The sequence below is a fragment of the Trichoplusia ni genome, chromosome 10, assembly GCF_003590095.1.
Source record: "Trichoplusia ni isolate ovarian cell line Hi5 chromosome 10, tn1, whole genome shotgun sequence".
Lineage (NCBI taxonomy): Eukaryota > Metazoa > Arthropoda > Insecta > Lepidoptera > Noctuidae > Trichoplusia > Trichoplusia ni.
The window spans coordinates 13,079,206-13,100,664 of record NC_039487.1 but is presented as its reverse complement, the minus strand read 5'-3'; the positions used below and the strand labels follow the sequence as shown (position 1 = coordinate 13,100,664).

Here is a 21,459-nt window from a genome sequence, read left to right as displayed (position 1 = left end):
TCTATCACAACATTCAGTTTCCTTACGTAATGTTTGCACTGCGCGCAGTCTGTCCTCTTCACTCTTACGACTAATCACAGAAGAGTGAGCGGGACAGTGTTGCCAACAATACCTTGTCTTTCGTCTATTTGTTTAATGGATTCGTTTTCAGTGCTTATTGTGTAGATACATTTACATCTCTATATTTACACATAACATTTTTACTAAGTACGATTTTTATAAAAAACACTTAACTTCGTGAGTTAAATTAAACTTAATTTAGTTATTAATATTATTTTACACCAGTTTTTTAACTTTCCTTATTTTTCTTTGACAGCTCTATTACAATTCCTTAAAGTCTTTCAGTTGATTAATTCCAGTAGGATGGCTGCTTAATTATGACAAAATTACTTTTCTTTTCTTAAACAAGTTGTAACGAAAATGTGTGGTTTTATTTTAATTACGGTATCTGCAATATTGAGGAACATTTACATCTCTTCTCTATACTGTCATAACATCTTGTAGTTTTAAAGAGCAAAATTATCATCTACTCATCAAAATTATTACAGGAAAACAATTAATATTAGAATAGACTGCTTTTTAAACCAAAAAAACATTTTAATTGCATAAACAAAATAATATGTCAAATAAAATCACAAATTTTCGAGACACCCTGTACTTGCAAAAGCTATTTCATTCAACACAACTTCACTGCTCTATAGCATTGGTATTTTGAATTAAAATAAAATATCTCAACTCACTCAATTGCACGTGGGTTGAGTCACGTAAACGCGACGTTAACGCTGCGTTTTCGCTCACAAGTCACGTGAGCCGTGAACCTTCAATTGACTAACTGTATTTATTATGTTGTGATGAATTTACAACTGAATTTAATAATAATAGCTTTTCGAGAATAAGATCGTACCTATTGCATTTTGTAAATGATATAGGAATAAATATAAATACAGACTGCGTTAGAGATATTTATTTTCGGTCGGTAATGTCCGCTGTAAACCTTTAGTCGCAGTCTTCACATAGGCTGAATTTTAGTAATTTATGCTTTTTCATAAAAATGACAATGCAAATAATGGTCTTTTGCAAAAGATGTACCTACCGGGTATTTGACAAGGTTCATTATAATGATAATTGTGACAAGACATTTTTTGACATACAAGAAAATCAGAATCTTGAAATTACCTTTCCTTATAATACTTAAAGCAATATTATTCTATAATGTTTTAAATTAACTAAACATGGACTGGTTCATACTGTCTGTGTTCGAACCGCGCGCAGTGCGTTATTAGCGAGTTTAATTGAGTTGCGTGTGCGGCGCGTGCGCCGATCATAACGTGTGCAGCAGCACTGCGCATGCGCACAGCGACACTAGCGCCGCGCTGCGCGATGCTAGCGTACCTGGAACAAAATCATTTGTAAAGTAAAGATTGTTTTTAATATTTCATTCAGCCGTCTCATCTATAGACGATATTGGAAGTCAAGTTAACCATAAGAGAATTTTAGAACAAAAATTGTCCCTAAATCGGTATTGTAATGTGCATTTGAGTAATTTTTCCTGGCCTTTTCTGTCCCACTGTTGCATAGAGGCCTCTCCTTTATCTCACACCAATTAACAACTTGGCAGGTGCACCGCATAGTCTTCTAATGTTTCGATTACCAAAACCTGTGTTCTCATTTGTAAAACTGACAGGATGCCTGTTTACTCGTTATTCCGAAGAATATTTCCAACTACCTGAGGAGTCCTCTCCAGTAACGGATGCGGGATGCGGCGCGTCCTCCCGCACGGGTATGGGCTCGCTCTTGCGCGCGTAGATGTCGTAGATCGTGGCCACGCAGCTCAGCGAGAACTGCCCCGTGGGGGGAGGGACCAGCGTGTACCTGGTGAGGTGATTTAATGGAAATTAGGATCGTGTTAGAAGGCAGAAAAAGGGAAACAAAAAAGTGTGATTAATATGTTTTCTTTAATTTGAAGAACCCCTTAACCAAACTTTATTTCCTTACTCGTAAAACCGGCACCCTATTACTATTGGTCCTCTGTCTATCTGTTCGTCTGTCATCAAGTTGTATCTCAAGACCCATGCTAAGTAAATAGTAACAATATTAGTTTGTGATACATCTCTTTAAAGGCGAAGGATTTCGAAATTTGTATATCATTAAGAAGATTTTAGTTCTAAACTCTTAAGAAAAAACCCTTACCCCTTAAACCTCTAAAACTAGGTCTCACATCCAAAGACTCCTTACATACTCCAAACATACCATCAGCAAAAATACTAAGCTTAGAACATACCAAATAAAACACATCTTACCTCAGAATCTCTTTATCCTCTTTCTCTGGCTGCTTCTCATAGCTGTAGTAGTTGTCCTGGTAAGCCCTGCTGAGGCTGGCGCTGGTGTACGTCAGGCCCATCTTGTAGTGCTCCGCCTCCAGGATTGTGATCTCCAGGCGACTGAAGGCTCCTCGTTCCTTGAAGTCCAGATCAGAAGTTTTCCAGGAAACTGTCTCTGCGATCTGATAAAACATGTTTTTTTTTTAAATGCCGAATAAATTTCGGTCCAAAATTGTTTGCTGAAGATATTTTTCCACAAATACAGTTTTTTTTTTGGAGTAGACTCGCATATTTAAACAACAAAAAAATATGTCATGATTTCTGAGAAATTTCAAATGAATATTAAGTTCTACAAATGATGTATCGAATTTCATTATTATTTGATCAGTTCGTGTTTAAAATATCAAGTTTTTTGCAATATACCGAACTTCATTCTGATTAAACTTTAAAATATTTTTTCTAAGAATAAAAAAAGATCTTTGATAAAAACAAGAAACTCGAGATCCCTAAATGCTTCTCCTGTTTCAGCAGTTTCACTTCCAGTTTCTATTAGCAGGTAAATAATAAGACCATGTTGCACTAACTACATATACGTAGTTCAGCTCCGAGCGTTTTAAATGAGTTTGTAGAATCCGCAAATATCCACAAGCTTAGCAGTAAAACTTCGTTGCAAATTCTAAACCCGTTGCGTTTCGCTGAGTGACGTCGAGGGGTTTCTGCATCCTCGGAACCCCAGCTTAAGGGATCAGGCGGTGGACAGTGGCCTGCTCTCGGTGAGCTTATCCAAATGTCTGATGTACTAAACTGACGGGTTTGTGTATTTTAGAGTTGTTTTTGAAAATTTTTGTATAATTTTGTGAGAGGTAACGAGGAAATTTGGGGAAGATAAGTAAATAGCATAAATGTAGGATGAAAGGGAAAAGAGAGAAACAAGCGTCCGTTTAAGCCGTTTATTGAGTAGGCAGTAGTAAAAGAAATCAACATTTTCTTAGTCCTCAATTCACATAGTCACACCACAGTCTCACATCACGTCTTCATTTCAACTGTCTTTTCGAAAATTCTCAAATCCGAAAGTTATTTCCGTTCATTCTTAAATCAAAAATCAAATATTAAATGTATTGCGTTAAGAAAAAATATAAGTAATGCCAGTAGCATTTTTCAATCCCACATAAATATGAGACTTGTGATCACTTTTTTTATTCTTTTCGTTATCTGAGATGAGAGAAGCCTTGTCAAATTTGTTATCCTTTAGGAAAAATGGTAAATGTTTTTTTTTTTTTTATTTTTTTTTTTATTTGGGAAACAAACAGATGTAATATAGTTAATAAAATACATACAAAATAAACAGTACTCAATCCAGAACAGTTTCCACACTAAATTAAAACATTTGCGCCAAATGCGAAACTGAATAAAATTTAAAAAGAATTGCAAACAAATATAAACAATTTAGATAAAAAAAAAATAGAAGTTACCTTACATCTACGTATCGAGAAACAATATTAATTACTAGAAGCATGAACCAGACAGTCGCGAACAGATTTTTTAAATTTGGGCAAAGAGATATAAAATATATCTAAATTACAACTATTATTAATTAGATTATTGTACAAGCGGCAGGATCTTATTATAAATAAGTTGTTACCATAATTAGTTCGGGTAGTGGGCGTATAAAACAAAGACTTGTCACGAACATTAAAACGCGGGCATCTCAGACCTATTTTGCTTAGGAGGTAAGAAGAGTCAACTTGATTTCTAACAATTTTATATAAAAATAGTAAATCTCGTTCATTACGCCGGGCCTGTAGAGTGGGTAAATAAGGTAGACTTATGGGGTGTTTATTATTTCTCCATGTCAAATGCTTCATTAATTTATTTTGGATACCTTGTATCTGATCAATATAAATATTGTATTGCGGATTCCACACTATAGATGCATACTCGAGAATGGGTCTTACAATGGTCTTATACAGGAGTAATAATGTAGATAAGCGCTTAAAATCTTTAGAAACCCTCAACACAAACCCTAGTAGGCGATAAGCTTTATTCGTAACAGCAGTGATTTGGCTATCAAAGATTAGTTTACTATCCAACTGCACACCCAGGTCTCGCACCTCAGACACCCTCTTAATACTTTCATTATTCATATTATAGTCGTATTCTATATATTTATTTTTTCTCGTATATGTGATGACATTGCATTTCTTAGTATTTATATAAAGCATATTTTTATTACAATAGTTACATAAATTATAAATGTCATTTTGTAGTTTGATGCAATCATCTTTACTCTTAATCACCTTATAAATTTTCTTATCGTCAGCATATAACAAAAAGTTCGAATTATTGAAAATTGTTTGAATGTCATTAATATAGATATTAAATAATAAGGGTCCGAGATGCGATCCCTGAGGCACACCTGATGTGATAGGTATAAATGTAGAAGAGAAACCTTTGATAGTAACAGCTTGTGTACGATTTTCGACGTAAGACTCTAGCCAGCGCAATAGATCACCATGTACCCCGATTACCTCAAGCTTGTGTAAGAGTAATCGATGAGAAATTTTATCAAATGCCTTTGAGTAATCGGTATACACGACATCAACTTGAAAGCCATTATCCATAGCCATGATTACTGTATCAATAAATTCGCACAAGTTAGTTTCGGTCGATTTCCTACTTACAAAACCATGTTGCTCAGTTATCAATATAGGTTTGACAAGCGGCGTAATAATGTCACAAACGATACATTCGAACAGCTTAGGGATAACACTAAATTTCGATATAGGACGATAGTTTTTAATGTCATGTTTGTCGCCACCCTTGTATATAGGCACAACAAAAGACCGCTTCCATAACAGTGGCATGGCACCCAATTGCAATGATACATTGAATAGTTTATGTAAAGGGATAGACAAGGTCTTGCAACACATTTGAAGAAATAGTGCTGGAATGCCATCTGGGCCAGAACCCTTTTTAGTGTCTAATTTTTTTAGATATTTAAAAACTGTGTCTAAGGAAATATTAATTTTATTTAAGTTCAATGATGTGTGACTAGCAGTGCCACATGATGAGATCAGCGGATTTCCTAAGTCTTTCTCAAAAGCGGAGCCAAAGTAGGTGTTGAAAAGACCAGCAATAGTCTCACCATCAGAGGAAGACACATCGTCTAGGTGTAGACTATCTGGGAGACTATTTGATTTTTTTTTAGAATGGACATAGGCCCAGAAATGTTTACTGTTCTTAGCAATATTGTTTTCGATTTTACTTATATAATGATTGTAACACTCCTTAGCAACTCTCTTTTGCCTATCTCTTAAGAGCACAAAAGTTAGATAGTCTCCATAACGACCATAACGTTTCCATTTCTTATGGAATTTCAATTTTTCTTTTATAATTTTTACTAACGCGGAAGAGTACCATAGCGGATATTTATTATTGTTTAGGTTTGTTTTAGTAGGGACGTGAACACTTATTACTTCATCGAGAACATTGTAAAATTTTGACAAAGATTCATCAATATCATTTTCTCCTATAACAGTATCCCAATCAATGCGGCTAAGATGATTATTAATTAAGTCATAGTCTGCACTGCCAAACAAACGTATCACCGCATGCTGGGTACGCAAATTTTTGAAATGAATATTTGGTATACTAATATTCAGAGCTGGGTGATGAGGATCTTCGCTAACTAATGGAGATATACATTTCACAACATTGCAGTTACAATTACTAATGACCAAATCAAGCATCCTGTCATTAACGTTCCCGATTAAATTAAACTGTGTAAAGTTGTTAAATGACAAAAAGTTTGACAGTGCTAGAGCTAAAGGATCCCTTGTTGAATTTAAGATAGTTTCATTTGGTGATATTTTTATCCAGTCTGCATTTCTTATATTAAAATCTCCAACTATTGCAAACCGATCATTTGGATTATTGACAACAGATTGAGAAATTTGAGCATAAAATGTCTCCTCGTCGTTAAGCTGGAGACAATTCTGGGGGAAGTAACAACAATACAACCTTAGTTTTGAGTTTTGAGAACGTTCCTTTGTAAGAATATTTAATGACAAAATATCAGCCGATACTAAATCATTTGATGGGCTAATATTGACATCACTAATCGTTAAACCTTTTTTAATAGCAATAATTACACCTCCACCCATCTTATCTGATCTGGAGGTATAATCTCTATCACATCTGTATACACTGTACCTATCATCAAATAATTCAGAATTAAAAATCCCTGGTAACAGCCACGTCTCACTTAAACAAATTATGTCATAAGCACAGAGTAGTAAATTACTAAAGAATAAGCTTGTCTTAGTTCGCAGCCCACGAACGTTTTGATAATATATGCTTATATCAGAGAGCATTTTTGAAATAATTTTTGTAACAATTAAATATAACATTTACATAACATACTGTTATAGGATACCCAAGTAACTCCCACGTGCAAGCAATTATAGAACTAGTACAATAGTTTTCGAACCGCATAATATATAACCACACTACCTCTCTTATTACGACACATATTGATATTATATAACTAAACAAATTCACTAATGTCTGATTCTGCCTAAGAAAAATACTTTTAAAAAATGACATAAAATATAAAGAAATAACTAAAAGGAACAAATGAATACTATTAACTCTTCTTAAACCAACTTTTTTAGATCATCCTCAGATGAAATATGAATAGCAGTGCTTGAGTCAGTTTTTCGTGCCAATATTGAGAAATTCTTGACCCACACATATTTATACTGCTTTTCTACAGCTAGCTTTTTTACCTTGTTCAATAACATTTTTTTGCAACTTGTTAAGTGTTCATTAAAATAAATACGGGAGGTGTTCTCGGAGTAACCAATGTCGCTCGCTTTTATATCTTTAAACTCTCTCAAACGGGATAAAAATTCGTCCTTTTTGTATCGGGCTAAGAACCGTACTATTACTGGCTTAGGCTTCTTAAGGTCCTTATTCAAGTGTGCTACTCTAGTAACAAAATCAATATCAGTCTGCGGGTTAAAGGGGCATTTAGCATAGGTAGCGAGCTTGGACAGGGCGTTCATCAAATTTTCTCCATTCTTCTCAGGTAGGCCTATAATTTCAATATTAGAGCGTCTACCCCACTGTTCTTGCTTTTCAATATTACCCTCAATAGACTTTAATTGGCCTCTCAGATCACTTACCTCTAATTCTAGAGTATTTATTTTTTTCGCTTTATTATCTAGACAGTTTATTTTTTCCATGACTGTATCATATTTCGCGCTTAAAAACTTAACATTATTTTGTAGATCAGTGACTTCAGACTTCAGTTCCAATAGGGTACAGTTAATGTTGGAAAAAGCTGCATTAATCTCCTCTTTGACAATACTTCGTAGTTCTTCCTTTGATATTGAAATAATATCCTCCTTACTATTTGCTGTGTTTTTTTTATGGTAACATTTTGTTGCGATGGGGAGACTTGTGGCATTGCAATATCAGTTTGCTCGGAACATCCAGAACAAAGCCACGATGACATTGAGCGTCGGTTAGGTACCTCATCTTTATTTGGGAAAATACATTTTATATGATAATTATCACAACATTGGCTACATATCAATTCTTTATTAACATTCTTGGTACGTAGACGACAGCATTTAAAATCCATGGTTAGTCAGGTGTAGTCAAAAAGTGTAATCACTGAATGCACTTTCTGAACGCACTTTTATGATGCTTAAAATAGAGGTGTATTCAAGCATGGAACGCAACGCCGTGCGTTTCGGTGCAATGTAGGTTGGTAGCACTGCTGGATGCACCGCTGACACTGCGCACGCCAATTTGGTCGTTATGCGTCACACTTAACCGTGAGAGTCCCATACACACGCGTTATTATTCACCGCAACATGCACTTTTTATAGTTATTGTTTATTACTGTTTATTTACTTTCTTTGTGAATGTAACATGCGACACAGTTAGCACTGGATAAAGTTAAACGATTATAATGCACTTTTATATTGAATGAACTATTAAAGTGTTATGAAACTAATATTTTTACGGGGAGGTTATACTATTGTAATGTTATTTAGGCGCGTTCCAGACAGATGCTGAAAACAAAATCGAGAGCGGACTACAAAATTATTACAAAGACCAAGGGTCGAAGTTACTAATGAAGGTAGACAAAGGGCTTTATAAAAATAACTCTCAAACAGAACAGGTTGTAATAAAATATTATTATGTAGGTATATTATATTGCACTTTAAAATAATAATTGTAATATCAAAGAATATTTGAGTACTAATTCGTCTAAAATGTTATCTTCTAGGCGTGATTTGTCTGGAGGCCATTACAGATTTTCTAACTCTTTGAAAGTCTGTAGGATCGACTAAAGTGATTGGTGAGATTGCTTTGTAAGAGATCAAAATCTTTAAGTTATAAAGTAAGCTATAAATTATTCGCACGGAATATTTTTATTAGACGACGTCTTAAATTTTTTAGTAAAAGTTTATCCTGATATAATATTTACTGATGATGATATTTTGTCACACACTGAGAAAATTTAAAGTCGTGAAGCAAATGGCAACTAAGAAATAATTTAGAGTTCATCTATCTAAGATGAACTGGTGACCCGGGACCAGATCAGCGAAGCGAAAATAATATAACAACATCCTTTCTTACTAATGAATAAGAATCCATGAATAATACTCCATTGTTTCTCCTGAGGCTTGAATAAAAATATAAGGAAGTTCGAGACTCGTTCCACTAAAACATTTTTTTAATATCCCAAAAAAGGCTTGAGATGAAGAGATTAATGAAATTCCGAAAGTGTTTTTAGTTGTGCTTTTACGTTGGCTTCCAGATTTATCAATAATATAGCTCTGTTTTTTCTGTTTTATTTTTAGGTGAAGAAATCTTTTGGTGTATGGTTCGTGAATAAATCAATGTGACTATTAATTTTTATGAAACTTTGCATGTTCAGAAAGTGCTCCACCAAAATCTTGTTACCAAACTACTTAAAATTGTAAAATTGAGAAACAAGACTTATCTTCGTGGACATGTTAGATGTGTAAGTATTTTAAGGTAGACTGGTCCTGGACCTTTAATAAGAGCATATACAGAAGTGGTTTTCTCCGGGCTGATATTGACGATGATGAGTATCCTCACCTTATGGTCATCTAGGATCCAGGTGATGTTGGGCGCGGGATAGGCCTCGTCCACGGAGCAGTTCGCGCGGAGGATGTCGCCGCGCGCGTAACTGTCCCGGGATATAGACAAGTGCGGAGCTCTGAATGGCGGATCTGTTGTGAAATATAGTATTTTATTATTAAAGACTATGCGATATGCTGTTTTATATAGGCAAAAATTATATTTGGGTGTAAGTCAGATGATTGAAAAAATAATAAGAAAATTTAAAATGTATCACTTTATTTTCTTTAATAATGTAGATATTTTTTGAATGCTTGAGTCCTCTCACATTTCTACAATAGATAATAATAAAACAGAATTGAAACAAAATACTCTCAGAATAAAGTCTTTATTAAATATTCTATACAGTTTTGTGAAACTGAAAACCGATCTCAACCTATTAAGAGGATTAACGACAAGATTCTCTTTTGAGACCTTCAAGCAGAATTACAAAGGCAGGTGACCTGTACAATTCACCTTCATAGAATGACATTTCAGAACCAAGTACCATGAATCATCTGTATACTAAATTCTGACCTACTCGAAAACAAAAATAGATCTTGAGTAAGTAGTGACACGGTCTGATGTTGAATGAAGGCTTACCGACAACAGTTAAAGGCGCTGATCGTATGTCAGTGTGGAAGAGAGGAGCGTCCGCGGAGACCTCGCACTGGTAGTCACCGCTCAGACGCCGGTTCAGGTTCACGATGCGGACTTGCTGGTGGTCTGACTGCGTTAACTGGACAAATAAGTTTTTATAGTAACTATCGAGAGACAGATTCATTATTAAATTATGCTACGGTTTACTTACGCGACCCCGCCGCGTCAGGTTATGATTAAAGACTCCGGTTGGGTTCGAAACTAGTCGGGCACGCCCGATAAGTACGCGTGAGTAAACCGTTGCATCATTTAATAAAAATAAATAGTTTGTTACTTATAGTCGAAACGGGGGTTTTTGGCTTTTGAAACTGTATCGAGCAAAACAGCAGATAAATAAGATTTTTTGAACGGTGATTAAATCACCAGGAAGGTCAGTCAGTTAGTGGTGAATACTATGACCTCAGGGATGGCCGAGTGGAAGCCACCACGCTTTCCCACTGAGCTTGAAGTATTGCAGGTTTGATTCCCGCGTAGGACAGGCATTTGTTTGATCCACAAATGCTTGTCCACAGTCTGACTGTCTTTATGCATGTGTCTTAAATGTTCGTGAAACCACCGCGAAAGATTCAATTCATTAATGCAGAAGACATTTAAAAAAAAATTACATTGTTTGGTCTAGGTCATCCATTTTAATCGATTATATTTATAACTCACTAAAGCCTCAACTGAATGCTGTAATATATTGTTCTCTTACATCTGAACAAAATCAAAAACTGTACAACTCAGATACATCTTCACGTATTTTGCAAAATTCAACTCATTCAAAACTTAAAACGAAAAGCAAAGAATCCATTCTTTCATAATATCTCTCAAATAATAGTCATCCCGGGATATTCCTTGAATAAGAAACCAAATAATTTGAATTAAATATGAATTTGTGCCGAAGACAGAAATATTCAAAATGTAAATTTATATTTGAATGCAAATTATATTGCTAATTCTGGTTCGCTGAGCATCGAGATATTTGTAGAACAGTATACATTTGTAGCTATGGTGAAAGTTACACCAGCACTTTTAGCAACAGAAGATATATGATGATACTTGCCTATTTTACTTTGGGGAAAATCTATTAGACTTAATCAGTCGAGCACAAGATGATCTACACAAATTTAGTATCTGGTGTCAGAACAACTTATTAACAGTCAATGCAGATAAGACCTCGTATATGTTATTTACTGCTAAAAACAAAAAGATTTCACAGCACCCTCCACTGACCTTAAATAATACTATTCTTCGACACTCACACCAAGAAAAGTACCTAGGCCTGCGGTTGGACGACAAACTTTCTTGGAAAGACCATATTGCTTACGTAAGATCAAAACTCTCGTCACTTACTGGAATACTAAAAAGAGCGGCAGGATGTATTCCTCATGCAGTACGAATGAGCATATACAACTCTATGGTGAAATCTCATCTAGAGTACTTAATTGAAATATGGGGGTGTGCTGCTAAGTCAAATCTTAAAGACCTACAAATATCACAAAATAAAATAATAAAAGCTTTATTTAGGTATGACCGGTTAACTGAGACACGGAAACTGTACCGCGATACAAAAATATCGAATCTTAAACAAATATATACTTACTCTATGTGCATATTGGTGAGAAAGATAATAACGGGCGAATTAAAATCTGACATTAAACTTGACCAAAAATCATTTCATCACTGTTTGAGAAATACTAATAAAATTAAATTGCGACGACACAGAACTAACTATGGTAAAAAAACTATAACATACGAAGGAGCACAATTATATAATAGCCTACCAAATAATATAAAGGATAGCAAATCACTTGCTGTATTTAAAAAAAGACTAAAGCAACATATTTTTGAAAATGTATATTAGATTTACTCGATCGCTTAATGTTATTTTTTAATATTGTATCTATTTTTAAGCTCATTAATAAGTGAACTGTATATTGTTCTTTATGAGTAAATAAATTCGTTAAACACAGATAAGTCATGGTAAGTGTCAACCACTGCTCTTGGACTTGAGCAAGCACAAACTCTTCTTTTAACCTCATTTAAAACGTTACATGTCATATCCAGGGGAAACACCGCTTCAGATTTTATTTAATTTCCTCGCGCTTGAACAATTCCTTACCATTGACTATATTTATAAACTTACATAGTTATCTTTGTTTTCTCTGCGAAAGTGTCATTTGAGTTGTCTGAACAATATAAAGAGTATTAGTTGCAAACATTGGAACATATTTTAGGGATCTTTATACTTTTATGATGCATGTACGAGTATAGCATATTTTCTCATACAAGTGATAAAGGAATAGTTTTGTTTTACGGCTTTTGGACAAAAATCTTACGTTATCGAATCTCTGACATTGAGAAGTCACATTGTTTGTTCTTGTACCATCGTAATAGTTCGACAACCTCGTAAATAACTTAAAGTAAACCGAGATAAGAAGTTTTTCTCGAAACTAATTTGCTTCTTGATATTTAATTATACAAACAAAGAAACTATTTTCATTCTCATTAGTCTGCAACCGAAGTTAAAATAATAAGCCTTGAATTTCATGTGGTCGAATTGAATTTGTTTTTTAAGTGTCTATAATGTTTTAATTATTTGTTGGCCTAAGTTTTTGAAGAGTCATTGTTATTTTGATGGAATTTTTATTTGTCTTTTTTATGTAGAAAGAAATTGCTTCTAATTTTTTGATCCAACGCAGACAAAACACTAATCTGTTTTTTTACATGTATTATAGAATTTATTAAATATTTCGTGCAAGTAAACGTCACTTCTCTAAGACACCACTGACGAACGTCGAAGACAAAACCAAATTTTTAAATTTGGAATCCCAATTCGCAATGAGCCCGCGTGCTGATCAATACTCAAACCTTCTCAATATGGGCCTAGTGATCAGTGCCTAGTAGTGGGACATTGATAAACTAGTATTATTAATTTTACTGTAGAACTCATGTACTTACGTCAACAGACGCCCCAGGCAGTGGGAACACCATGGTAGGCGGCATCTCTCTCGGGACATATCTGTAGAACTCGGTCTCGGCTCGGTACCACCGGATGGAGTAGAGCGCCGCGTCCTCCAGGTCGTAGGAGCAGCGCAGCACCGCGGACTGGCCCTCCCCCGAGAGCACCGCGCGGGGGACCGAGATGGACAGGTTGCGGAGGGACCATACTCCTCCTGCGGGCAAAAAACATGGCGTCAAGCTTATAAAAAGTTAATTAATGAACAAATAAAATATCCAACTGCAGCTTTAAGTTATGTTAAATTAATAGACATAGGTTTGATATAATGTTTCGATTGCGTTTCGTTAAAAAAAAAGCTACCCTGTTTTTTTTTAAAAAGAAGACAGACTATCATACAGACTAGGAACAAGAGTATAAAATTAATGTTAAATTATCAAATTGCTAATTAAAAGCCTCCACGGAGAGAAATAAATAAATAATAATACGACAACTTTCGAGTTTTTCAGACTTCTAACTTTATGTTCATTTTTAAAAATGCATATGGTTAATTTTCATATTTCGTTGTATAGTCTATGTCACCACCACATAGCCGACAAATTAAAAAAATATACAAACATAAGTATCTAACAATATACCTACAGTATCAAAAACCGTAATAAATTTAATTCTTTTTTTTTTTTTTATCAGAAAAGGTTTTATTCCGAATGACCGTAGCCATATATCTTGGCCGAATTAAAAAAAAAAGAAATGTCAAAATCACAATTGCGTACTTAACGACCGGTGAAAACTTTTAACTGATCAAGTGCAAGATGGACACGGCAATGAGGGTTCCGTAATATAAGGCTCAAATAAAAGAAAATCGGTTGGGTGGCAAATAAACTTGAAAAGTGGGTACCTATAAATTTATTTGAAATGGATATAATTCCAAGAAGTGTAGATTTTTAAACTTGCCAAGCACACAAAATTAATGTTGTTCGAAACTATGTTAGGCATTTTAAGCTGAAATGTTACAAGCATTGGTGAAAATTTAGTTTTGTTACATTTAAATCGCAGCTCATTCTTAAGCGACGCCATTTTGTTTATTGGAGTCTGAGCGACAGTTCGCCGCTTGTCATTTAAACTTTGATTTTTCTGATGTAGAGGGCATCATTGGAGAAAATGAATGAATTTGATTAATCGATTCAAAATCTAGCATTTTTGTCTTCGACGTTTTTATTCGTTTTTTTTCCGACCACGTTATTCAAATTCGACATTCGGATTTTAATATACTCACACACCTAATTTACTGCGTTTTGCGATTATCATTATGGCTAAGCATATTCAACTACATTTATTATTTGCTCTATATGTTAGGTGTATACGTCTACATTTTACCACAATTTCATTAATAAGGGTCAAAATATGTTTATTAAAATTAAAATTTCCTCCAGTCCCTCACATGTCCCTGGGGACTAATAGTGGCTCCTATACACGTATTGTACAAATTGATAAAAAATATGCAAATGTCGTGCGACTCCATTCCTAGCAAACCCCCAGAGAGCTACCCTGAATGTAGATATCACATAAACAAATAACTATACTGACAATATGCCTTCATATTTTGTTCTTAAAAATAATACTATAGGAAGAATATATTTGCATAAGGAAGTTTAATGGAAAATGATATTAATACCAAGAATATCAAAAAGTTTTTTGGTTCTAGTTTTTTTGTTCTTTAATTATGAACTTGGAGAAGCTTTAACTTTGAAATGTGATGAGAATTATAATGATGTCTGTTAATCTTGTATTGTTATTCAAGACTTCTCGTTTGTTAGCATATGGTTTAATGATAATTATATACTTAGGCCTTATAAAATTTAAAATAAAATGAAATATTATTTACATATATACACATACATACACATATATACTTATAAAGAAAATGTACCTGTGTGGTGTACACAGGCGTTTCAAAAATCTGAAACAAAAAATTAAAAACGAAAATCTTATCCCGGAATTATTTTTCCCGCAAATTCAATAATGAAACTTCCCAAACATGTAGAGCCCAAAGTACTTTGTAAATCGTTTCGAGTCAGTGATAAAGGGCTAAGTCTGAGGGTCTCGTAGTTCCCCGGAGTGATTTAGAAACAATATTTCTAACGTAACCGTGCGTCGTGTGAACACCTCCCGGGGGACAGGTCAAGGAGAAGAAGCCTTGTAGTAACCTAGGGTTGGCACTTAGGGTAACAGAGGTAATGTCAGTTAAATCGTTGGTAAACTTAAACTTTAGTTTAAGTAAAGCTGCAGAATTTAAGTGTATTGTTGTATTTTTTTAATGTAGAGTTATTTTTTTACGGTTGTGTAATACTAAAACAACGTTCGTTGCATGCAAATGCATGTTAAGTCCATTTTTTACATGGTTACAAAACATATTACATTTCCGGTAAAAAACTCAAAGAAAAGTGACTACGAAAAGGAACATATTCCTCAACAAAAAATACGGTTTACAGCAACCAGCCATACGATACCTCATTTTGTTTAACATATCCAACATCAAAGATCAAATTTGCGACGATCTCGTTTCAACCGGATACCCTTAACCGCAGCCCTCTTGAATCCAAAAACCCTAAAATATACCTTTTAAACAATTTCGGGCAGGCCTCATGTTACGTGGCAACCCTACACGGCGACACGGTCTCAGTTGGTACGTGGTCACTAATCACTAACGGCGTGATACAGATAAGTTTTAGAAGGTCCATCATTTTAACTATTAACGTGGCCTAGCTGTTTGGTATTTAGTAAAGTATACAATATTAAAAACATTGAACTTCGACAGAAATATGTATTTAAAGGAAGCTTTTAGCTTAACCTTATTATTACTGGGCATTCCAATAAAAAATAATTGAGAATGAATAACATTTAGATTTATGGACTAAAATTATATAAAATTATACAATTTCCAATGATTACGACTGAACATATTTTCATAGACTTAACAAAGTTGACCTTCTACAAAATATTACATAATTCTTCCTCTTCCAATGTAGCGTACATATCTAGTGGATCTTCTGACTTACTTGTACGGTGGCAGCTCACCTGCGTCCGTCTGTCACCCTTTAGACCACCCTTTGAACACGGATTAGATAACACATTGTTTGTGCCGCTATTAAAGCGATTGTTTTGATTTACTGTTGATACATTGCTGGTATTGTTTTGTAATTGCATTGTGGCGTGTTCGTGAGACAGTAATGTATGGACCCAATTGAATGGAATGATGTTCAGTTGTTATTGGGGTAAATTCAATAAGTGTTTGTGTTGAGGGCTCATGAATGTGTGATGTAGTTCGGTCTCTAACAAGATATTGGTTGGGTGTTTGCTTATGAGCGAATCAACAACACAGTGTGACAATATCATCCCTTCAGGGCGTATTATACTATGAAATATCATTTACTGTTTGTATTTGCTGTAATTTGCGCTTAAAACAATTCACAAAATAGATAAAGTATATTTTAGAAATCATTTTCGTTTTAAACATGATAAACTGATTATATAACCTCCGTAAATGTTTCATATTCATACACTCCACAAGTTGAGTTGATTTGTTCAAAATCTAGATAATTTCACAAACAATCAATTAAGGTGTGGGTCTGCATAATCCGGGGGTCATTAGGGGTCTGTGTGTTCGCAGCTGGGGCAACAACCCCGGACTCGCGACCTTCCTCTTACCCCCCCCCCCCTCTCGCCCCGCTACGCGTATTATCTCAATAGGGATTTGAATTACATGGCAAAAAAACGTTTTTAATGGATTTATAAAAAGATAAGATTTATTTTTGGAGGATAATGAAATCTTCTTTTGTTTAAATGGCGATAATTGTATTTTAATTTTATTGTGATTGATTTGCAATTCATGAACTAATATTTGTATTTTTCATCTTAAAAATCTGAATGTTGATTTTTCCTTTTTTAATATTTTTTGTCTATTTTACATTTGGTATTAATTTTACTCTAATATCTACCGGAATATACCTTGTTAGATAAAAAAGTAAATCCAAAAAAACTTAATCCAAGCGACAAATTTATAGTTCTATCAAACATCTAAAACTGAACTGAAACAGTCGCTGAACAAAACCACAAAATGGTTCCCAAATATTAATAAACCTTAAATGTGTTTTACACTAACTTCTGGATTCGTAAGCCTCCAGCTATCAGCTGTTTAAGCAAAACGATTGTCTTGAAATGAGACATCGCTATACAAAGTATAGCGTGCCGTCTCTCTCCCTCATTTAATACAGTTCTATTTTCAGAGTTCACAGTACAGACTTTTGGAGTAACTCAAAGCATTTAAATGTAGAAACTTTTTGGTACCGTAATAACGGCAGATAACAGAAGCCAAAACGTTATATGAAAGGTAAATTACTTTTGATACTAGATATCAAAGTGGTTAAGTTCATTAATTAAAAAGTAATGATAACATAAATGTTTGGAGCACCCACGTTACTTAGGTACGAGGTTATAATATAATTTACTAATGAAAGAGAGATTTGTGTACCGGTAGTGTTTAGAGATATAAGGTTTCGAAATGGTAACAGAAATAATATGGCTTTAGAAATAACCATTTCCACTACACAGCTTTGCATTGATTATTTAATATGAGAGAAATTCGAATTCACAACACAACATACAGGTCATTAAAGCTCAGCCAACACTGAAGAAACCAAAGTCTACATAATCCTACTTACATTCTAATCACCTCATTAGGAGCTAATATCCAAGGCTTTCATACTGAATGTTCTCAAAAGGCACACCCCACATGCCTTTCATGTCTCTCTACAAACCCACATAGTGTTAATAACATCTCAATTTCAATTAAAGCAGCATTACAAAGGCCATAAAAATCCCATCAGACCCCGCGAGCACGAGAAACCTTTTAAAAAACAGTCCACCCACAAGCAGATCTTCCGGCAAATTAACCTTAACTCCATACGCGAACCTCATCAAATTGCGCATTCACTTGAAGCTAATGAACGTAATAAATGTTCAAGAGTGTTCGTGCGAGCGTCGATGTATAGGGTACATTGAGATAATGACGGCGCCTCCTCGGCAATAACTGGATGGCTTGGTAATAGTCCTATATGTCTCGCTCCAGGGATTGACACGGGGATATTTCAGGAGCCAGCGCTAATGTTCTCTCACTAGTTACGAAAACAAATAATCAAGTCTTTGTTGACTTTGCTTCAAAGCTGTATTATATTAGCGAGCGAATTGGAAAAAGAGAATGTTTTTAACATGTATAAGAAATATATGGTTACTTATTTTATTATTTGCAATAAAGGTTGCAGTTTTTATACTTTGAAGTCAATCAACAAAATATTAAATCTAATCTGTTTCTAACTATAGTAAAAGAAAGGTAAAACTGTTTCCATAAAATGTTTTAAATTACTATCCTCGACAAGAACATACTGTTTGATGCGGACGTTACCTCACAGCCCTAGAATACAAATATCATTTTAATACCCTTTCCCCATTAAATCGACTCACAAAGCTATCAATAAAGGAACCAAAACATGAGAACATGTGCATCGAAGCACGTACACACGTTAATACTTGTCGCACGAGGCTCGACACTGGGGGCTCGGAGTAAGCGAGTAACTCGGAGTAACTCGGAGTAGCTGGGAGTCACGGAAATGAAGGCGGTGGAATGAAGCCGGCGTGTTCGCACACCCCTCGCCGTGACGTCGATTAGACTTTACACGGTTGTTAAGTCCCCTCAGATGTTCACGATTCTCTTTCTTGTTTAGTTTATTTTTAGTTGGCGTGAGAAATTGTCAAGGAGTGATTGTTCAGTACAAGTGGAAGTGTTGGGTAAAGTTATGCTAACTAAAATTCTTGGAAGCGAAAACCCAGTAAAGGCGGTCATTTTTTGCACTTTCGCAGCAAAATTTTATGAACACTTTTAGACGGGTTTCCGAGAAAAATGAATTTTATTAACTCACTTATGGAGGTTTTGTACAGGTTTCAACATGGAATATGGTTTTAATCCGACTTCTTCAAATCAGGTTCTGAAAACTGCGCCGTAAACGACGGCCGAAGCTACATTCAGTCATTACTGAAAATCTAACCCTAACACAAATATCGTTGAAAATTGGACTTCTATCACCAAGTTCACAAAACCACTTCCCTTCCCATCCCAGCATCAATTTCTCAATTAACCACACATTTACAGCCACACGTTAATGGCCTAAATTTCAGCAGAAGTGTGCAGTACAATTTAAGGGCACACAAAACAGTGGCGTTGTCGGGCCATTCGAGTCTGTCGCTTAATTAGGCTCTTTATGTTCCGTGCCTTAACAGGGATTTGTAGTAGAAGCCGAATGAAGTAATGAACTTGTTTTGGTGTTAAGTGAGAATGTCGAAGTAGTGTCGATGTGAGTTATGAGAGGTTTTTTTTATGAACGGAGTTGTTTCGTAATAGAAAGATTATTTGGTAATCAACAGGCTTATCACTAGGCTATTAAATATAAGTTTTTGGAAGTCGAGATAATAGCTCCCATCTTGAATCGCAAACACAACGCTTCTTTATACTCTAGCTGTGGATAAAAAACGAGGCAAGAAACTCTCTAGCTGGTAGCGATTGAAATGCCAAGTGACTGAATGATTGTAAGGAACAGGTATGTAAAAGTAATTCGGGGACTAAAACAAGACCTAAGTTCAGAAAGGTAACTTTAACAAAAGCCAGCGCTGATTCCCAGCAATCACCTTGAACTTCGTGACTCAACTAACAAACGGCTGAAGTTTCATCCGAACTTCGTTAACAGAGATTTCCTTTGATTAAAAAGAAACAATAGCCATCGCTCGTGTCAGCCGCGACAAAAAGGAGGTTCAAACCTAAATTCATTTTTAGAAAAAGATTCTGGTATCTCCTCTCGACTCCGGCACGATCGATCGATTGTGGCGAGCTACGACGTCTATCTCGTTTATGCAGAATTTTTCATTTATACGGAATTTTGCTCAGCTTTGAGAATAGTGGCAACGTTCGCGTTTTCCAAATTTTATTTTTTAATAAAAATATTTTCCTCTTTGCTCACGTTGGATTTAACAGGTTCCTATAATTTTATGATGGGATTAGATAAACATTTTTTTTTTTGTTAACTTAATTATAATCTGGAGTTCAAAATGTATGCAATACGTTTAAGGAAAATTAGGCATTACTATCACTAACCTTAACTTTCAATAGCATCGATACCGTTAATAAGATATAAATCTAAAATTAGGACTCTCAACAATTTTGGCACTTCAGTCGTTTTGATACAATGATCCCTTTTTTAGTTCTTATTGCGACTCCAGTTGTCTAAATTATTTTAAAATGTTTAATTTATTTATTACCTTCTCATATAATAGTTTTCGCAAGCACGTCCCTAAAGGGCATTATTATTCCAGTCATCATAAACACTCAGATATAAAACATAATTTAATACCCGTTTGCCAGACGAATATTTAATCAGTCTCACTCAGTGAAAAAATACATTTCACTTATCGTGGTAAAAAGTATATAGCATATGAAAAACATTGTTCAGCTTTTTACCTGAAATTCATAATATTACATAACGCCTCTGCGCATGAAATCACATCACTGTTAGTGACAAAATGGTAATCGGTCAATGTTGAGTAGATTTTGTATACTGAAGAATAAGTCGATCTGATGAGAAATAAATTGTTCCAAAGAAATTTATAACCATAACAAGCATTAAATTTAAATTATCCATCTATGAGAGTTCATGAGGTACATCCAAGTGCAATCCCGAATACACAGGTGGACAAACAGCGGGGCCTCATTAATTGTCATGTGCATAAGTTGTCCAGGAGATTACGATTGGAAGTTTCCAATTTTTATTTGAAGAAAGTTTTGCCTTGCTACTTACTAATGCAGTACTTCATATAGTACCACGGATTTCCACAATACTTTGCTAGCAAACATACTGAACAAACATTCTTTACTGTTATCATTTCAGAAACAAACTACTTTCTTCTTGCATATTTTCTCATGTTCTATAAGTTTCCAGCTCTCGCAAAGTTCACAATTTAACTTGCATAATTTAATTAATTAGTTCAAATAAGAGTTGTTTCTCCAAGCCCCTACACGTGTTCGCAAGTTCTCCGAGATGCGTGTTGGTTTACTCACCATCTCATAACTTACTCCTCATATTTATACTGTTCATAATTACGACGCCATTTTTGATACCATCAAAGGATCATATATTAGGAATGAGATTATAATTATCTACCTGTTTATTAATGTCAGTCGAAGCTTTTACGTGAATTTGGTTCTTATATACGGATATAATAGTTTGTAATTAGAAATAAACCCTTGATCTTCTGAGCTTAGTGGTCCATTTG

General features: G+C 34.8%; 1 protein-coding gene across 1 annotated transcript in view; it reads right to left on the bottom strand.

Moving 5' to 3' along the window:
• Positions 1-247: 247 nt before the first annotated feature.
• Positions 248-21,459, bottom strand: part of LOC113498283 — a 183,786-nt gene continuing 162,574 nt past the window's right edge. Inside the window, exons 2-7 of the mRNA XM_026878238.1 lie at positions 13,086-13,300; positions 10,086-10,221; positions 9,462-9,595; positions 2,301-2,503; positions 1,727-1,872; positions 248-1,392 (exon numbers count right to left, since the gene is read on the bottom strand). Of these exons, the coding sequence (XP_026734039.1) occupies positions 1,322-1,392; positions 1,727-1,872; positions 2,301-2,503; positions 9,462-9,595; positions 10,086-10,221; positions 13,086-13,300 (905 nt within the window). The 3' untranslated portion in view covers positions 248-1,321. The remainder of the gene's footprint in view (positions 1,393-1,726; positions 1,873-2,300; positions 2,504-9,461; positions 9,596-10,085; positions 10,222-13,085; positions 13,301-21,459) is intronic.